At 38.7% G+C, this 21,845-nt stretch overlaps 1 protein-coding gene across 1 annotated transcript in view; it reads right to left on the bottom strand.

Moving 5' to 3' along the window:
* The window catches only part of LOC140234043 (dystrobrevin beta-like), a 101,992-nt gene that overhangs the window by 27,228 nt on the left and 52,919 nt on the right, over positions 1-21,845 (bottom strand). Inside the window, 2 exon segments of the mRNA XM_072314124.1 lie at positions 2,801-2,886; positions 11,786-11,999. Of these exon segments, the coding sequence (XP_072170225.1) occupies positions 2,801-2,886; positions 11,786-11,999 (300 nt within the window).

Genomic DNA, 21,845 nt, shown 5'->3' with positions numbered 1-21,845 from the left:
CTGAAATTTTCACGTACAGATATTATTGCGAATTGCTACTTGGAGGACATTTTTGCGTGTTGTTAATTTCGCGGTTGTGAGGGTCTAACTGAACTTAGTTATATGTGGGTTGTTATTTTCGCGTGCTGTTATTTTTGCGAAATTCGCGAAAATAAAACCACCGCAAAAATTTCAGCTCGTACAGTATATGTGACCCGCTACAACAAAAGGATCCTAAAGTCGCTGACGGGCGAGCCAAACATGGCCCAGAAAAATGCTATTTTCAGGCCTTTCCTTTGATCAGTTAGCTTCGAAATTTCGGCAGATGATAGAAGATACATTTAGACTACAAAATTATGTTAAAACAGAAATCCGAACGTTTTGACAGATTTTGGTGATCTGACTTCAAACTCGATTTTCTAGGCTCACCCGTCAGCGACTTTAGGATCCTTTTGTTGTAGTGGGTCACATATTAAAAGTTGCACAACATTTTGGTTGCTTGGAAAACTCAAAAGGACACAGCCAGTAAAAGAACAATTAAAAGAAAATGGCATTTTCAAGTACATCTAGAAGATGTTAGAATTCACATTCATTTTTTTTTTTTTGCATTTCTGATCTTTCATGATAAATTCTAGAGGATATGACGTGTGTCTGGTGATCCGGAGGTCATTGGTTGAGTCCAAACCAAATATGTTTGCCAATGATATTTGATCATGGCTATTATGCTCAAACACTGAATAATCGTTGTTCATTTACGTCGATGAAGGGTAGAATTTGTCAATCAGTTGCAATAAAAACAACTCTCGATGAAAGAATCTTTAAATTTAATGATAGTAGCGGTCATCTTTATCAGCAGCTACAGCAAGCATTATCATTACCATCACTACCATTTGAAAATGATGCTGAAAGTAGAATAGACAACTTGACAAGCTGAAAGGAAAAGGCAGCAGCAGAAGGAGAATTTTGGAGGAGCCAAGTTTTGCAAAATTAAAATGCACACAAAAGTTCTTGTCTACACAAGAAATTGAATGCCTGCGGCAATTACTAAAAATGTCATGCTGCGAAAAAGGCCGTCGTCTCCAATTTGCAAAAATTTCATGCCACACATATTTCTGGTTTCACAGTAATGCCAATGAAAGTACAGAAAACAATGAGGAAAACCATTGACATCATCACCATCTGCATCTCAAAATGTCAAACTTGCTTGCATTATATCACATGCTTATACTTCTGTATCAAGCTCTTCCAGATCCGGTATGTTCATTGAAAAAAAAAAAAATCCTTCTTGAGATTACGTAATCGCAAGCAGTAATGAAGGGATTATGTGCACTTTACGCAGCTGAGCTCAGAGTGGCCGACTGCTTGATATAATCACGTGGTTGGCATGCGAAGGCTCTCGAAGAGGTCTCTTCCGGGCTCAAAAATAGAATGCACCATTATACCTCAACAAATTAGGAGTATGAAAGCAATTAGCTGACCATCACCACACTCCTCCATTCTTGGGGTTGATAAACTCTTACTCGCGATGGTTGTGCTGATCTGTAATTGCCGACTTACATTTAACCCATTGTGTGCTTTGAGTGCTGACAAGCACAAAAATACCCTCATAGCATTGCACACTGTTCAAAGTCTCTGGCACAGAAAAGGTTTAAAAAAAACTTTACTTAGTGTCAGGACCTTCTACACGGATTTCTGCTTGCATATCCTTATGAATGCAGTCACACAATTTTTACATGCCATCTGTAAACAGTGTTCTGTGATTAGTATGTATATAAATGGCATGATTATCATCATTTTCATTATCGCCATAATTCATAATTATATATTATAATTATAATTATCATAATCATTATTATTATCATTATCATTATTATTACTATTATTATTATTATTATTATTATTATTATTATTATTATTACTATTATTATTATTACTATTATCATTATAATTATTATCATTATTATCATTATTATTATTATCATTATTATTATTATTATTATTATTATTATTATCATTATTATTATTATCATTATTATTATTATTATTATTATTATTATTATTATTATTATTATTATTATTATTATTATTATTATTATTGATTGCTACTTCTACTACTATTGCTGTTATTATCTTATATTCATTATAATCACTAGCATTTTCATTATCAAAACCATGACTTTTGTACAAAATATTACTTTACGTGCTATTGTAATTGATGTTATCTTCATACTTTATTTTCCTATATGTTCTTTAACAAGTAAAGAAATCAAGGACTATCATCAAATCACAGTGATTACTAACTCAGAACTGCACTAGTGATAGAAAAGAACCAACAAGACAAAAATAATCCTACTTCAGGCCTATATATAGAGTAAGTCAAACTACTACCTTTACTACTTTTCCATCTCAATTTGTGATGCAACAATGTTGGGCCTGCTGTACAAGTCGACACCATGATAATATTTCAAATACAGTTTTTACACTGAAATATATAAGTTTGGTCGTTTTCTGATAAATGGATCTTTACATCAAATTTAGATAAGGAAGATTACTACTAAAAAAGAAAGAAATATCAATTGAAGTGACAGCATAAGCCAGGAAGGGGGGGGGGGGGGAAGTATCCTATTCACAGAAAAAAAAAATATGAAACACATATATGTACATTCATAAACACACAGACATGGATATAGTAGATAATATGATGCACAGGGCAATTCATCAACTAATGCGTGTACGGTTGGCAGAAAAGAGGAGCATTGCAACTATGCCAAAAATGCATCTGGTTCATCCTAGGGGACATGGTTCTCGCGTCTATACTTACACCTCAATTTGTCGGAGAGTTTGCCGGCGCATAACGTGGAGAGAGCCACCTTGAGGGCAAATACGGTCATCTTTCCCGTTGCACCACTGTATTAGAGACAGACGCAATAACAAAAAGAAAAGAAAAAAAAGATGAAGACAAGCAGGTCAAGCAAAAGAGACAAGGATCATATCTTGTGACACATCATTGAGACAAGAGAGGGGGGGGGGGGAGGGGAGAGAAGGAGGATGAAAGGAATGACGGGACATGAGGAAGAGAAGAGGAAAAAGACAAAAAAGGAATAGACGAGGATGATGATGATGACGACTCTGACAACGACGACGATGATGACGATGACGATGATGCTTTAAAGCAAAGTTCTACAAGTGTAAGTAGAAGTACAGAAGATAATGAAGAAGAAAAAAGAAGAAAAAGCGAATGACTGAGAGGACAGGGGTAAAAAGGATGAACGTAAAAGGGATGATGGTGATGATGATGATGACAAAATAGAAGAAGCAGTTACAAGTACCTCGTAAAGATGATGATGATGATGAAGAAGAACAAAGGATAATTCACAAACAATGATGAAGACAACAAGTGAAATAAAGAACAAACAAGAAAAGGAGAATTGGGAGGAGAAGAAAAAAGAAGAAAGAAAAGGAGAACTGGAAAGTAAACAGATTTGCAGAGAGAACAAAGAAAATGTATCACTTTCATGAAAAAAATTAAACTGACCAAAAAATAAATAAATTCTGAGCCATTTTAATAGAGTAGTGAGTGTCGGAACTATAAAAGAGCACCGACGAGCAAAATGAAGGGCAAAAACAGACAAGAAAAAAAAATACTGGTATTCTGTAAAGCCCATTAGAACCTGTTATGTAGGTCTATGGCTGTATATTTGGTACATGTCTTGAAAAGACTACTTCAAATACAGCTGTACATGTGACATGGATAGTCAAATTTTTGAGGACGACTACATGTACACATGTATGTATGTTATCATTACGACACATCATATGCACCACTACTTCTAATTCTGATCTAAAAGGGGGGAAAAAAATAGGGGAAAAATACAAGAAAAGATGGCCTATGGAATGTTTCAGCAAATAATGTATTCTTGAGGAGCCCATGCACTGGGGGTCACTGCCCACTGCAAGTGGCCAGTAGCATCACCACTTCACTGGCCTAGAAACAAACATTGATCGACCCTGCCGAGAAATTATTGCATGCTACGGTTCCCTCATCAGGTGGGGGGAAAAAAAGACTGCTGCTCATTAGACTGAGTGCCACAGGAAATGTGTAACAACATGGAGAGCCATGCACTGATGTAAAAAAAAAAAAAGTCAACTTTCTTCGGTGGAGCTGGGGGTGGGGTTACCTGGTACCACATTTAGCAACACAAAAGATCAGCCCAAGGACATTTTGTACTAAAAGGACAACATTTACATACTTCAAAAAAAGAAAAAAAAAGAAAAAAGGGATAATCCACAGTATGTTCAATCAAATGTACAGGCCTGTAAACTGGAGGTCACTGCCCAAAGCATTGGCCAGTGGCATTACAACCTCGCTGGCCCAGAAACATTGATCGACCCTGCCGAGAAATTATGGTTCCCTCATCAGGAAAAAAAAACAAACCAAAAAAATGTTGCTCATTAGAACGAATACCTCAGGAAGAGAACAACAGCCTGATGTAGTGCCAAACACCAGGCTGACTTTTTTCGTTTCCTTTCAATGACATTTTTTTTTGGGGGGGGGGGGGTGGGGGGGGGAGGGGGTTGCATGGTACAATATTTTCAAAATAGCAATGCCATGCAGGCACTATTAAACCTATGTGTAGGTTGGTTAAAAAGCACAGTACACAACTGTCCAGACTCTACCAAAGATGTAGTTTTTCGTGGCCCAAAATGCACAAGTATTTTTAGAGGAGTACAGGCTAGCTCAGGGTAGCATTTCAACAAGTGTTCAGTTATATATTTTCACTGACAAATTTATTTTCAGCAAGTCAGATACAAGGCTTTCAACAGCTTTAAAAAAAAAAAAAAAAAGTTGTTACTCTCTGACAAGTTTCATGGTTATACCCAGATGGTGTATGTGAGTGAAGAAGGTGTACATGGTGCATTCTGCACAAATGGGCAAGCGCCCATTGCAAAGACCACAATTGCTTGTTATGATATTCTGCATATTACCAGTTCGTCAATTCCCAAAAGAGCTTAAGCGTGACACAAACATCACCTTTGGTTGTGAAGGTAGGATCCATACTGCATGCTCCACACTATGGGATGAAGAGGGCCATCTGCCACGCTTAAAGAAAACACAAAGTAACAACAACAGCAACAAAGCAGCGGTGTGTCTGTCTGTCTGTCTGTGTGTATGTGTGCGTATGGAAGGGTGTGTGCGAGGTGAGATTGGGCTGCGAACTGTTGATTCTTCCAGTGAAACACCTCCAGAGGCATCACCTCTGGCTATGACGTGGGAGAGGGGGGAAGATCTTTTAGGAAAGCGACGCAAAGAGGAGGGGCTTGCTCGATCCCCTTACACGCAGTTGACACATCACGGTATGTGGCGCGAATTCATACGCAATGATGCATCCATCCAGCTGACGAAACGAAGGCACACTTCGCAGGCTGCATGAAGTGGTACAATGCATGTGTGCTAGGGCCAGATAAAGCTTTTCTACACATGTGTACAAATGCCCCCACTCCCCCTCCCCCACCCCCTCATGCGGTCAGTTACAACCAAATGCGAGTACGTGTTAGTATCCACACTCTGTTTTATTCTATCAACAAAACACTCCATTCATATTTGAATTTTAAACTTTTGATACCAGAATTCATTTGAACGTGAGCAGAAGACACTGCAAAAAAGTCAAAACACAGATCTGCCTAAGGGCAATTCCACGGTAACTGACGTTACGCGTAAGGACTTTCATGAAATTGTTTATGTTGTAGTTTTGTGAATGAAAGCACCCGGGGCTTGTAATTAGCATTGATGAATGAGTTCATGAGAATGAAGAAATAGGTGGAAAGTTTTTCTCTCAAACTGCATTCCTTATCACATAGCAAGTGAAAATGTGTAGGTAACTGACGTTACGGAAAAAGGACATGGGAAATTATGGTGTAGATTTAAATGGAAATATCTCATGTCCCTGACTTCTAAACTCTATGTGTTTTATATGGCAATATACCTAGGTTCTTAGGAACAGTTGTGCAAAATAATGAGCACTTTAGATATTTCCTTTTAGCACCATGCCAATTTCAGTGAAGGCATGACGGTAACTGATGTTACGTAACTGACGTTACGCTTACATTTGCCATAGGGTTTACACATGGAAAATCATGATTAGGAATAGTTTTGTGATATTTTATAATTCTGACCTTTCAGAGTGATTTGTTTGATATGGAATCATACCTTGGTTCATCAATTACAAATACCCAAATGAAATGAAACCTTAGTCTATTTTCTTTGTGTTTAATGAAAACTTAAAGGGAAACATGTCAGTAACTGACGTTACGTAACTGACGTTACACATACTTTTGCTATGGAGTTTACAAAGAACTAATTCATTTAACAGGTTATTATACTGCTGCAGTATACCAGTAACAGTCCCAGGCATTTACTTAGCAACAAATTAAAACAAAATCTAAAGACACAAATGGGATGGGGCCCTTAGAGGGCAAGCTCCCCCCCCCCATGCCATAGCACAGTTGAGCAAAAATAATGTAAATGCACCAGAGGATATTTCTTGACATTTCTCTTAAGATTGAATGCTCATTCAACAGTTATGATTACACAGAGTCATTTAGATTCAGCAGTTCCAAGTATGAATATTGACATTTTCATATAAATCATGTCAGTTCGAAGGTATCCAGGATCATTGGTATACTTCAACATATAAGGCATTTTGTCCCCCTTCGTATTTTGTTTATGATGTACAATGCATTTATTCTTCCATATATTATGTATTGCAACACTGTGTGGGCCACTGCATACCCGTCCAAACTCTGCAAACTGCACCGTCTTCAAAAACGGGCTCTGCGTATCTGTTCAAATGCCGAATTTTATGCTCCATCTATGCCTTTATTTTATAGTTTGAACACTCTAAATATTTATGATATTAATAGATTAAGTATTTGTATGATTATGCATCGTTATTTTTCCAATACATTACCTGAGTATCTGATGGAAATGTTTTCTTTGAATCTGGATGTACACAATTATGATACTAGAAATAGACAACTTTTCCACAAATCTAGAGTAACTTCCCATTCCCTGTATAAATCGATTCGGTATACTGGACCAAATATGTGGAATTCTCTGCCTCCATCGCTACGCAATATTCAATTTCTGAACTCATTTAAAATTAAGTATAAGTTTCATCTTTTGTCGTTTTATGTTTAACGCAACAATTTATATTCACTCACATTCACACACTCGCTCACGCGCGAACACACATTGAGTTATTCTGTGCTGTACTGTAGCTATATATTTCTATGTCATACGTTATGGGTGTATCTACCTGTCAAGCCTCCTAGGCTTTTACTGATACATCCTATTTCATTTTTCTTTATTACAATGCACTCCGTTTGTTCTATTGTATTTGTTCGCTGATAGTATTTTTACCATTTTAACCTGTACATATTGTGTATATATGCATGATTGTTATTTTTCCAATCTTTTTATCCGAAGAATGAAATAAACGAATGAATGAATGAATGAATTTTATAACTAAGTTTTTTTTTTTGTTTATTTTTTTGTTTGTTTTTGAACAGGAAAGTTTCTATCTAGAGTACCCCATCCATAATGCCCTGCAGTACTACACAAAACACAGATATTTTTGTGTGTGAAAAAAAAAAAAATCTTTCAGGTCATGGGGAAAAAACACATACAAATAAAAATATTCATAGGGCCTATATATGTATGAAATCTACTGTGATATATTCTTTCTTCTTTACTTTATTTTACTCCTTCTCCCTCAAGGCATTGTTAGAGCCACAAATGAACAAATGATCTCCATTATCAATTATGATTTAAATGAATAGTGTTACACTTTTAATATTTTTTCTGTGAAGAAGAATCATGCTATTTTGGTCAAAAGGGCATTATTTGTTTATTCCTTGCTTGACGGAATGTAATTGTTTTTCTTTTCCTTTTCACTAGTATATCAAGGCTTGCAAATACATCCCAGATACCAAGAAATAGAAATTTGCAACGAAAGAACTCTAAGATCAATATAAACGAATCTTCCTGTTCATAATTATCATGTATTACAAAAATGTCCCTGCATGAATGAAATAAAGTAATCAACAAATATGAACAGTTTTTTATTTCATCCTAGAATCACCTCTCACTTTGAGCAACATCAGTGTTAAACGTTGAGCAACATCAGTGTTAGTTTCAAACAGTAATGACAGTACATGCCTTGTGTCAGGCCTGCTTACGTACCATTTCAAGATGTGCCATATTAACTAAACCACACATTTAAGTGCAAGCGAAGAAATATATCTGTTCCTGCATTTGCCTTTAGGTACTGTAGAAACTTCACTAAGCTTCCAGAAAAAAAGAAAAATGCTAGCAAAAGTAGTCATTAGTAAAGATTATAAAACTGTTGGTATACAACTGTACACAAGCTTTTTAATATAAAAAGGTGGTTACCATGCAACCACATCATTGATTAGGCCTACAAATTTGGTAGCTTTATCATCCCGTAGGACTGTGAATGTACTGTATAGTAATTTGAGTGCATTATATATTGCATGTGGTAAACCTAAACTTCCAGATGATTTAACTTTGAACTTGTGCTGAACAGAAAATCAAAAGCTCAAACCCCCCCCCCCACCAAAAAAAAAAAAAAAATATGATAAATAAATAAATAAGATAAAATGAACAAAAAAAAAAAATGTATCCATGGACATACAGTGTACCATGGTGATGACATCATTCCCTATCAAAGTTCCCAGATGTATTGAAATGGCCTAAAGTAAAAAAAAAAAAATTGCCTAAGTTATAATTACTGTCATGGTAACTGACGTTACATACTGGTATATGACGTTTTGGTAACTGACGTTACACATTTTGATGTGTTCATTTGACTCTCCAGTATGCCAAGTATCATTATTTTCTGGTATTGAAAGGAAGGCATATGGGCATACATTAGAAATCCTAAGTTACATCATACAGCTCACTTTCTTTGATGAATAAAGTTTACAATTCCTTGTTTTTGGTAACTGACGTTATATCCATCATTGTCAAACTAATTACAAGTTTTTATAACATTCTTTAAAGCAACCAGCTTTTTCTTTCTATCATGTGGTAAAAGACTTGTCTGGTAACTGCATACATATTAAAGATTGTTGTTTAGAGTACTAGTAAAGTGGATATACAGAGGGTAAATTATGTGACAATACCATTGAGTTATAGGCATATTTTGGCAGCCATTTTGAAAATCAAAATGGCCACTGTCACAAATGTACGCACAAGTAGTTATGTACATGTATCAAGGCTGTATGCATGGTTGTTTTAATGTGTACATTGTATGTACACAGGGTGACCAGATTAATGGAGAACATTCTATATGATATAGATATAGTACATACAGGCTGACCAGATCAGTGGAGAATTTTCTTTGTGGTATACAATGTAGCTACAGTACATGTATGCATGTGACAGGAAATACATTATAGCTCACTCAATCTAGAATGATTTAACCCATTCCAGAAAATTCTAGGAAGTGCTGGCTGAGTGAGGCACTGCCCTTGTAGCCCAATGTGATTGGTAGTTAATTTTGGCAATGATGTTATGCACATAGTTAGGCAGTGAGTCATCCAGGATTCCTGGAATTTGGACTTGCTAGTATGTTCAGGTATGTGGCCCCAGGTTGGAGAAAATTACAGAATGTACTAGAAAGGGGTGAATGGATAGTATATAAGCCGGAGAAATTCTGAGGTACGGAGAGTACCCAACACCTCTGCTCTGAGAGTTACGTCACTTCTGGTTCTGAAGCGACTTGTTATAGTCAGTCCTGTGATACCTGCTGACCTGCTATACAAACTGTGTTTGTGGAGATAAGGCCTGGGAGACATTTTGCCTGCAGAGAATTAATTTGCCTACGTTGGAGATAGACTCCATATTTTAGTGTCAACGGACATTATTACGGCAAAGCTGTGATGGGCTGGATTCCTTGCTGGACATTATAAAGTGAATCATCATTCAACGCATCAACTGGACGTGGTCGTCATAATCTGCACGTTTCCTGTGGACTCTGCACGTTTCGCTCTGGACGTATATCCTGGATTTTACCCCGGATTAATACTGAGGATTATCACAACCTGCGCCTCTGGATTCACGTCTGAGGTATCATTCATCGGTGCATCGCGGATCATTCATCTGTGCATCGAACATTGTATCTGGACACTGTCAAAGGATTACTTGCTTTCAAATTTGGCTGTACTACGTGTAAGTGATTCCACTACCGATTTATAATTGTTTCTATTGATCATTATTGTACTATGTACCCACAATATCACTGTTAATAAACCGCCTGAACATCAGTTGATTTTTCTTTTGTGCGATCATTCTCAGAGTGATTTTGGTCGTAACACCACTTTTATTGAAAAACATAATGATTCTTAAAACTTCAACTCAAGTATTGTCTGAAAATGCATGGTGTTTGAAACAAATATCATTTTGAAATTTCGGCATCTGTGTCCTACATACCGTGGAATTGCCCCTAATGGAATTTCTACATGACACTTTTGACTTCTTCTGAAAACTCTTTGTGGCTTGTGATCACTGAAATGTAATTTCTGCTGTTAAAGATTGTTGAAGAGTTCACATCTACCATAGATGACACACAGAATTCAACACCACTCTACAACTCATAGCTTCTGAACAGACTGCCTGATTTTCCTCACATTGTCACCGAGTGTTGTGTGGATGTTTCTGCACTCCTTTAACAGTGTTTTGTTGTTGCTGTTGTTTAAATGAAAGGAAAAACCTTTACATGAAATACTTGTGATCTGTTCTAACTCTTGTCACTCTAACATTGCTTCTCCACCTTTTTTAACCCAAGGCCCACTTTGGCTTTCTTTTTTTTTTTTTTTTTTTTTTTTTTTTTTTTTTTTTGGGGGGGGGGGGGTTGTTTTTTATTTTGGGGTTTGTTTTGTTTTTGTTTGTTTTTTTGAGGAGGGGGGGGGGGGGGCCTAGTGGGATCAAATATCAATTTTTTTTTTAATCATTATTTTTGTCCAACATCATGACCAACATGAAAGAGCTTTGTGGCCCACCATTTGAGAAGGGAAGTTCTAACACATACCTGCCTCAATGTACTTGTAATCAATTACAAACAGATCTGTTTGGTGCTGCAAGGCATGCACTCATCAACCTTGGAAGCAGTCTACAAGTCATTCAGCTCTACATCATGGGTGGGTCTACAACGTACATCCCTCCCAAGTATTAAAACAGGAATCGTTCTCAGTGATCAATTATGCATCGAAATGTACTTCTAGGGCTCCACATTAATGGTCGTCTGGTGGCCTGGGGCCAATAAATATTGGTGCCAGGCCACAAAATTCATCTTTAATTAGATTAAAAATGGATTGTTACTTCTGGTTTTATTTCAGGTCACTACAGTTCTTTTTCGGGCCACCAAAATTTCGCATTTTACAGATTTAAGTGGCCCATTCGGCAACCTGAAGAAAAAGTTAGTGTCAAGTCCCGACTCCTGACTGGCGTCATGATCAGAGTACCAAAGACATGGTGCTAAAATCTCGTGTTATAGCTTCAACAGTGTTAGGTCTAAACAATCCTTGCAGAAAGCCTCAGACATTGGGTTAGTTTCAGGTGCAAACATTTGTGAGTGCCCGTCGTGTTCACAGATATTCAGGCCATGTGAGGTTGTTAAGAACCCAGTTTCTGTGTCGACGAATGGCCATGACATCACACTTTGGTGCTCTACAACGGATAAAAACAGAGCACAGAGCGGGTCCAGCACGGGGACCAGGAACTCACTCATCGTAGGCCATCTGGAGGAAGTTGCAGAGCAGGCTGAGGAACTGGTCCACGTTGATCTGGTGCAGGGCCGGCAGCCGCTTGTTGAGCTGGTAGTAGATGCTGGAGAGGATGGTCTCCACCCGGCTCATCGAGAGCTCGTCAGCGAGGCTCATCGTGTTCAGCCCGTTCTCCCTGAAAGCCTCGATCATGTTCCAGATGTCTACCAGGTGTACTGAGAAAAACAGAAGAGACAGAGAATACAGTACATGAATGAAATTAACCCATAACAGTGTTGTACATGCCCAGCTGTAGAGAGCTCAATTTTCGCGACACGGAAGTTCAGAGACAAAAAAAAAAAAAAATTATAATTTCTGCACATACATTTACTCATAAAAATTGACCTTGCTTCATCTGAGTTTGCATGGTCAGTTCTGGGCTATTTTACTTTGCATTCGCTCAAATTCACACCGTGGAGAGCTACATGTACTTGATGCAATGACCTTGATGATGATGATGATGATGATGATGAAACAAAGTTTACATAGCGCCATTTATCTGTAGAAACATTCAAAGGCGCCCTTATCTTATGGGGGTGCAATTTTACTTTGTATAGGCTGTGCCCTCATGTAATCTAACACTACTTTGCATCACCATGCAAGGAGAGAGGAGAATGACCAATGCAAGTGACATCTACATGTAAGTTGCAAATCTAAAGCTCCCTATTAGTAGCCATTTTCATAATTGCCATGGATACTTTCTCATAAGGTTTCAGTTAACCCTTCCAATCCTGACATTTGTGATATACTGTATACGCCGAATATTTCGCGAATTTTGCGAGTCAGGTGCTATTCGCGAAATTAAAGACACACCAAAAATCAAATTGACTCTGATCCCGATGTGAATGTGACGTACGCATGTACACTTCTCCGTTCAGTACAGGACATCACGATCGCGAATTTTACCACTCGTGAAATCGTCCGTAAGTCCCAATTCGCGAAAATTTAGACTCGCGAAATATATGGCGTATACAGTACAAATAGTAGCTACCACTCGAGGGCAACAATGCACCCAGGTCCATCAGGAATGCCATGGTGACATGATGGGGATTACAGAGATTACCTAATCTCTTTTCACTGCTAGTTTAGTTTCAAAACATCTGCTCCAAATGGAGAGGAAAGCACCCTTTGTATGGAGGTGAAACCACCTGCTACAAAGGCACTCTGGAGATGTGCAAGTTCATGATTAGAGCACAATAAATGTTGATACACAATAACAATGATAGGGGTGGAGATATATTGGCCAATATGCCTCTAGATCACAATCACTGAGATAATTTTTACTGGCGGAGAAACCGTGGAGTTAGTCTAATATTTTCCAAGCAGTGAATCAGTTTAAAGGGGCACTGGGGTTTAATTTTTCCTATATGTCATTTCTTCTTTTTTAGTTGCTCATTACTGATCTCTCTATATTAGAATTAGGCATGGTTTACAAGCCCTAAGCTCCAGAACACCAAACTTGCAATACAAAACCATTCTTGATAAAGAATGTAAAGCTTGAAGGAAGCTAATTAAACCTCATATCATGATGTTGTCTTCCAAAACTCACAGGCATAAAATCAAGCATCATGGATATTTCACATGGCAGTCGATACACGACAAATTTGATGAGATAATAGCGTCAACTCTGCTGTACTGTTTGGCATACCCAATGAGGCACCCTACACGTGTAGATATCAAACACGTGCACACACACACACACACATACACACACACACACAAACAAACAAACATACACAGAAATACGTCAGACAAGAGGAGCTAGCAATAAAGAATGGTTACACTCACAGAGAGCACCATGCATTTAAATCAGATACACACTGAAATGAATGGAAACCACAACAGTATCTCAGCAGTGACAGTTAATTAGACCACAACATGTACAAGTTGTATTAAAGACCTAATAAAATGGTTTAGGCATTTTTTTCTCAATGATGTTATAATATTAAATGTTAAATTCTAAGTAATTCTATGGTTGTGCGGGGGTTTTTACTGTTCTGAATTTTGTTCTATATTTGTTAACATAATGGATGCAATTTCCTCGGTTTTGGAAAACTTGCTATACTTTCACCGCATGCGGCGCACTATCACTTCTAAATTGTGATGACGTCTAAGAACGGAGTCGTTCACGACCAGTCTAGCCGTAGCCAGCGAGCTGACAAGGCTATGCTAGCGCAGCGCAGCAACAGCCGGCCGGCGCGGCCGGCGGCTGCACTGGCTAGCGCTGGTGGGGGATGGCAAGCTAGCGAGCGCATAGCAGGTGCTGCGCTGCACTATTGTCATTGGCTAAGCCTTTAGACAAAAGAATATTTAATGAACTGTATCGGATTAAATACTGCCAATAATACAGACTACAACTGTGGTACGCTTGGATATCCATTATTTTCTGCAAACTCGTGAAATAGGCCCCACCACTGCGTGTCTGTACTAAAAAATAGTAATACTACGGCGACTCGCCTGTTTCAGCCCCACCGTGTGGCGTTCATCTCGGTAGGTAAGCACGGCGGTGGGGCTGCCTTCCACAGTGAATACTCGTGAATGCGGCGAAAATGACTTCATAATATGGCAGGGCCCTCGACTAATTTAACGGCCAATTTAACCATAAATACAACCCTACCTAACCCTAAACCCAAGGAAGATCGACCTACCCTTGCTTGCTATAAACGCACGGGTACGGTGCACGCGCACTGCGGTGGGGCCAATAGGTGGGGCCTATTTCACGATAGCCCCACCACCATTGCGTGTCTGTACTAATACTACGGCGACTCGCCTGCTTTATAGGCCTAGACCTACTCGTGAATCCAGCCCCACCGTGGCATTCATCGGTAGATAAGCACGGCGTTTGGGCTTCCTTCCACAGTATGATTTTTAGCATAAAACAAAAACTTCTCGACCAAAATTGACGATAATTCTTGATATCGTTTTTCTTAGAAAATGGCGCATCTAAATTACTGATATGATAACAAATATTGCAGAAACTGACTATGGGAAACTGGTTAGGCCCTTTTTTTTTTTTTTGAGTCACGACCCACCCTGTAGCAACATATCCCCCTAACCGTTAGGCGTTAGAGTGTAGCCTCTGTACTACTACCAAAGATTCTGCTTTTACTACTTAGTTCCTACTAGTCTACTAGACCTAGTGCCGTAGTGGTAATAGTAGTCAAGTAATAGTACTACTACCAGTAGTAGTACTGTTGTACTAGCAGACTACTACTAGTAGACTACTAGTAGTAGTAGTAGTACTAGTAGACTACTACTACTAGTAGACTACTATAACTACTAGTAGACTGCTACTAGATCTACTTCTAGACTACTACTGCCCTGGTAGTGAATTAACTTGTAAGCGCCGGCGCGGCCGACGGGCCAGGCCACGGCCGGGACGCTCCCGCTTGCTTGCTGCGGCCGAAGTAGCCGCTCACTTTGTGAGCGAGGTGGGCCTGTTCTTCTAATCTACTTACTAGACAAACAGTTACAACTTACAATGTCAATCATGTAGAATACAGTACATGTATATCCTTTCTAAGGTTAAACTATATGGGGGCGTACCAGACATACCACTCTGTATTTCCCAGGCGATCGTTTCCGTGAGGTCTATTCTCGGGCTTGGTGCCATGTTCATACGCTCTTGCACTGGCAGCGGGGGAGATGCAGCTGGTTCATATCGGTAAGGTGCAGCCCCACGATAACGTTCTGGTTCATCGGCTGTCTCTCCCTCCCCATCTTCCCCTTCAACTTCATGTGCCTCCTATTCTTCTCCGCTATCGTCAGAGCTGCAGTCTTCATCATCATCATCAATGTCGAAGTTTACCCATATAGGGGAAGACATTATGCTCGAGGTACCAGGTATCTGTGCAAGCTAACTTAGTGATAATGTACGTGGTAATGCGTACATGTCGACAGTCAGTGGGTCGACCGGGAGCGCACATCCCGCGGGGCCCGGGCCTGGCCGGCCGGGCTAGCTATCGTGTACGCTCGTGTACCAAGCTAGTATTTGTAATCGGAGTGCTTGTGCTGAGCGGCGTCTGCTAACTGAGCACAACTCCGTGCTTATACGTCATCAATCGTTTCAGGGGTGTTGGTCACGTGACTATCTTTTTCGCAAAAGCTGCAACGGGGTCCTCCAAAAATGTGATATTTGGGGGAGTTTCTAGAAGCGATAAAAACCGGAACGACACTGACAACATATTTACATTGATAATCATGACATATATTTTACATTTCTTCTGCATATTCAAACATTTTGCAAGCATTTTATTAGGTCTTTAAGGATGCAAGATGTGAGAGAGGGAGACAAAGAGATAGAGAGAAAAAGAGAAAGAGACAGAGAGAGAGAGATAAAAAAAGACTTGATGCTACATTGATGTAGCACACTTTTCTTTTTTTCTTCCCCTTGCCCTTTTGCTTCCGTCAGAGTGTGATATGCGGGGCCTTAACACGTTGGTGTATATATTTGCTGCAGGGTCCAGCTTTAATTAACCATCAAATGCGGCTTGCCGGGTTGTTGGTGCTGTGAGGAAAAACACACACGTGTCTGCTCCAATGCATCAGAGACCAGCCAAGGAGGAAAAAAAAGGTCAAGCGAAATTTCTCTGTGCACGTTTTTTTTTTTTTTTTTTCTGCCTGAACCATCTACAATGCATGCACAAGTGTATTGACCTCATGATGCACATTAAAAGGTGTTTTGGTTATTTCATGGGGGCTATTTCTGGATTGGTGGGAATGGGGAGAAAGCAGTATGGGACAGAGGAACAGCTATCACAATACACCTTGGCTGCTTTCAGATACCTTTTGATTTTCAAAGTGTGGAAAGGGAATCTTTTCATACAGAAATCACACAAAAATACAGCTGTTTTCTTCATAATATTGGACATTGACAAAAACAGTTACCCTTATACAAAGATATTCAGTGTATTTAGTGTCATGATACATACATGCTAAGTTTTTCTTTTTTTTTATTATATAATAACAAGTCTTGCATTTGTCAAGGTGTTCGATCATACTAAAATTCTTCCGAACACAAGTATACCACATCTCCCTACCCCCTCCTTCCTCCCCCCCCCCCCCCACCAAAACACACACACACACACACACACACACACACACACACACACAATAACCAATTGTTCAAAATTAAGCTGAGGAGCACTACAGTAGGACACTGATTCTCCCAACACAAAATATACAAAATACACAAAATTACCTGTCTTTATTTAGGACTGAGTCTAGCAAATATGCTAATCTTTCCACAGATAAACATGCAGCATTTGAAACTCATCATCATTACTCGTACAAAATGTGTGAAAAATAGAGAATGTGTCTGTAGTATTCTCTGTACCGAAGACATCTAGTGACTTGGGGAAAAATTACAGGGAAATTCTGAACCCTAACATCAATGTGGAGTCAATGAGGACAGGAGGTGTAAAAACAGTGTAAACTAGTGTAAAACACTTTAGTAACACATCTTAGATTATTCCAGAAAATAAAATAATATTGAAATTTAAAAAAAAAAAATCTAGAATATCATGAGAGCACTTAACCTAGCCCCCTACAAGACATGTACAATGTACATTATATTGAATGATATTTACCATATCTAATACAGATGTACACAAATTGATGAGATTGTGAAGTTTTCATATGTACAGCAATGAAAATTTGTGAAATTCTATTTATTTTCCTTACATCCTTTTGCTAAGACTGCATTATGGCAAAAGACTCTACAGTTCTCATTCTATAATGAAAAAAAAAAAAAAATTCTCAAAAGGCAGTGACATTAATCCTTTATTGCAAAATCTTACATATTATTTTGAAATGTAATCTAATCATTATCCATCATTATTTTCCCTACATGGGACTGGGGATGTATTACAATAATTCCAGTATTTGCACATTTGTGTACAGTCATTACTTTCATTGTGGTGAGTAAAAATATGACTTGAAAATGTGCTCACACGTCAAGCTGCAGAGACATCAAACTCATACCTGTGACATCACAGCATCTTTCTCTTCCCCTCCTCCACCCTTCCCCCCCCCCCCCCCCCCGCAAAAAAAAAAAAAAAAAAGAGCGAAAATGTGATGTTGTACTCGTTTCATACTCCTTCAGGCCATCAGCAACACTGACAGATGCTAACACCCCAATTTCATACTAATTCCCAAACGGAAATGGAGACATTTTGCTTTGCAATTTGTTCTTGACTGGGAGCCACCTCAATCAATACAGCACTTGAAGATTCTGAAGTTTTCCACTTTATTGCTATCATCATTTCCAAAGAAAATGAAAAACAGAAACAAAAACAAAGCACTGACAGGTGAAATACAAGTAATAATAGCATGGGATTAGGAGGTAAAATGATGAAGAGAGGTTTAAGAAGGTGCAGAAGCTCAAACAAGGAAAAGGAGATAGAGATGGAAGAGCTGTCTCTGAGTAGCAGAAAAAAGAGAAGGGAGAGCAGCAACGAGAGAAGAGTAGCAGCTATTCATAGAATAAGAGAAAGGACTAGATGAAACCAAAACTATGTAGCAGGATACAGGCAGAAATGAAGATGATGAAGATGATGGTGATGATGATGGTGATTGTAATGATGGAGATGGTAATGATGATGGAGATGGTGATGATGATGTTGATGATGATGTTGATGATGGAGGTAACAGTGATGATGATGGTGATGATGATGCTGACGACGATGATGATGTTGATGATGATGATGATGATGATGATGATGATGATGATGATGATGGAGATGGAGATGGTGATGACGATGATGATGATGATGGATGTGACGGTGATGATGATGTTGATGACGATGATGATGATGATGATGATGATGATGATGATGATGATGATGATGATGATGGTGACAGTGGTGATTGATGTTGATGATGTTGGTGATGATAATATTGATGATGGTGGTGGTGGTGGTGGTGGTGGAGATGGTGACTATCATAGTGGTAACAGTGATGAAGAAGGACGAGGGAAAATGAAGAGTAAGTGAAGGAGTAAGGGACAGATTGGGTGAAAATTGATCAGGAGGCAGAGAAGCAAAATGAGGAGAAAGGAACCAAGAAGGGGGTTGGAAGGGAAAGACACTAAGAGCAAAAGGTGCCTGGTGAGATAAATGCATAGAGGTGAGGAACAGATAGAAATGAAGTGTAGGTAAAATAATATAAATGGGCAGGATATTCAAAGAATGAGAAATGATCCTTATAATCAGAACAACCTAGCATAGAGAAATAACTCACAACAAATGATGAGCAATACACAGCAAAAGCAGAAGAATGGAGAACACAATAAAGTACATGTTGCTGAGAGTGTTTTCACTATCAATACACGAACAGAAAAACAAAACTATGACCTGATATGGAGAAACTGCAATAAACCAGCACTATACGAATAATAAAGTGCATGTGAAATCAAATGAAATGCTAATTTCCACCACACCCTTAATACTGATGAATATAGTTCCAGTCATTTCTGCACTTTTTATGAGGAGAAATATTTTTATTTTTCTAGCATGGGTGTGGTTCAAGCAAACAATCAGGTTATGATGCAGAAGTAGAATGAAGAGAAGGATATTCTTGAGTACTGTATTTGACACCAACCTGTCAGATAGGACCTGCTGCTGACAATGTGCTTCAAAAACCAGTTTACCAAAAGGGCAGCTTTCCAAGCTCCCCCGCCCCCCATTAAAATTCCCTGGAGCAAGAATTCAAACATTTCACTTTAATTCTTTCAGATAAAGACTCTTCTTTTTCCTGGTCTCAGTTTCACCATTGCAAACATGTGGCTTGCATCCTAAAAAGCACTCAGTTTTCAGTGCCATACTTTCCTGTTGCTCTTTCGAGGTTCTACGGAATCTTAGAGATACATGTATGTGCACTGATCAACATGCGATGGCACCATAAAGAGAAAAACAACAAAAACAGAATTTGAACAACCCCTAGAGAGTACAGAGCACCAAATGAAGACATCTCCTTCTCCCTCTTCTTTTATCTCTCTCTTAATATATCTATCTACCTCTCTCTTTGCATTGATCTCTCCAGTGTTTATCTCTTCCCATCTGTCTGTATGTTTCTCCCTCTCTCCCTCTCTCTCCCTCCCTATCTCCTGTCATCTCCGTCTCTGTCTCTCTCTCCCCCTAGATCTCTATGCATATCCCTCTCTCTCTCTCTCTCTCTCTATCTATCTATCTATCTATCTTTCTATCTCTTTAATCTCTTTCTCTCTGTCTATTGGTCTTTCTAGCTACTCTGTTTTGTCTCCATACTGTTGATACTTGGCAAACACTGACAGGCCTTGGGCATGGAAGGCCAATCTTATGGCTGCACATGAGCAAAAAAAAAAAAAAATGAACATGGTCTGCAAGTTTTTCTGCAAACATTTAAACATTGCCTTGTGACCTTGTTTCACATGGATCCATCTCTCTTTGTATCAGCAAGTCTACATGTTGAGAAAGCAAACAGCTATAGCAGGCCAGATGATACCCTATTCTTGAATGCCTTTAAAGGGCTCATATAGTTTTGGTTGAGACCTAACTTCAGGTTTCTAACAATTTTGGTGAGATAGTAATAATAATGATAATAATAATAATTGCATTTATATGGCGCTTCATACTGACGTTTCTAAGCGCACTGTTGCTTCTCATACAAATAGACTAGAAAACACAATAACATTAACAAAATCAGCGTTAACAGTAACAAAAGAAGAAGAAAGAAAAGAAAAGAAAAGAAAAATACATGTGATACAATGGTACAATAATGACAAACCTCTCCTGAAATGTGAAAGAGAATGTTACTCCAAGAATAAATCAATGTTTATTCGATGAAAATTGGTTTTAAAATGGCTGAGATATCCAAGACAGAGCAATCTAATAAAAGGTGGGACTGTGCATCTTTTATTACAATCGCTTCGTATTATGTTTGTTTTGGGACATCTCAGCCATTCCAAAACCAATTTTCATCAAATAAATGTTGTACTCCTCTTACAACGGTATGCTCTATAATATTTTATGACTGGTTTTATGTTGCAAAAAGTTTAAAGCCCAATCCTCATTCCCACCAATTGGTCATCCCTTTAAAATCATGGAATCCAGCAACCAAAGATGTCTGTAGTATGCCAGCAAGAATGGCATTGAACTGTATCCCCACTCTATTAAATGGAGAATTGCTCACACAGGCAAGAAAGCATATTCTTAGCAAAAAAGTAAAACAAAAACAACACTGAAATCACTGGGGTTCATGGCTTAGTCATGATGCAAGTGGAACAAATCGGATGTTTTCAGAGCAGTTTTTGAGAACCTAAATCATAGGCATCCCAACTTAAAATGGGGAATGTTCATGTGCATTTTAATCTCATGACTTTCGCAAGAGCCAAGATTTGCACAATTAAAAATGCGTGCGAAAAGTCTTGTTTACACTTTATGCGTTGAATGCGAGTGGCAATTCACAAAAGTTTCATGCCACCAAAATGGCCATCTGTTCCATCTGCGAAAATTTCATGAAAAAAAAAAAAAAAAAATCTTGCTCTACAGTGATGCCAGGTGAGGAAAGGAGAATCCTTGCAGAGTTCTGCAGTGCTCTTAATGCAAAGGGCCACACTGTCTGTTAGTTTGTTTGTTTGTTTGTTTGTTTGTTTGTTTGTTTGATTTGTGTGTGTGTGTGTGTGTGTGTGTGTGTGTGTGTGTGTGTCTTTCTGACAAGAAAGACAAAGTAAGTATTAAACCATCATGTACTGACAGTAGACATCCTGATATGAGTTTTGTGGGACAGCAGCAGATATTAAATTTCACCTGTTGCACCTCAGGGTAATTACGGACTGTCCGGCAACTGGACTTGGTTGAATTCCATTACTCAAACAACCTTCATCGCTCTGTCCTGGTCTGATCAATAGCACATGATTGCATACATGTACATAAAACGCTGCCCTATCAATTCCTCGGATCGAACTCGCATGGATGGCGAGCGATATATATTACAGAAAGCCCTACGGTGCTGTTGTTTGTTGAGAGCAAGAAAAAGGGTCGATA

The sequence above is a fragment of the Diadema setosum genome, chromosome 10 (genome assembly GCF_964275005.1).
Source record: "Diadema setosum chromosome 10, eeDiaSeto1, whole genome shotgun sequence".
NCBI lineage: Eukaryota > Metazoa > Echinodermata > Echinoidea > Diadematoida > Diadematidae > Diadema > Diadema setosum.
Note: the sequence above shows the minus strand (reverse complement) of the source record. Positions and strands in the feature narration are given on the sequence as shown.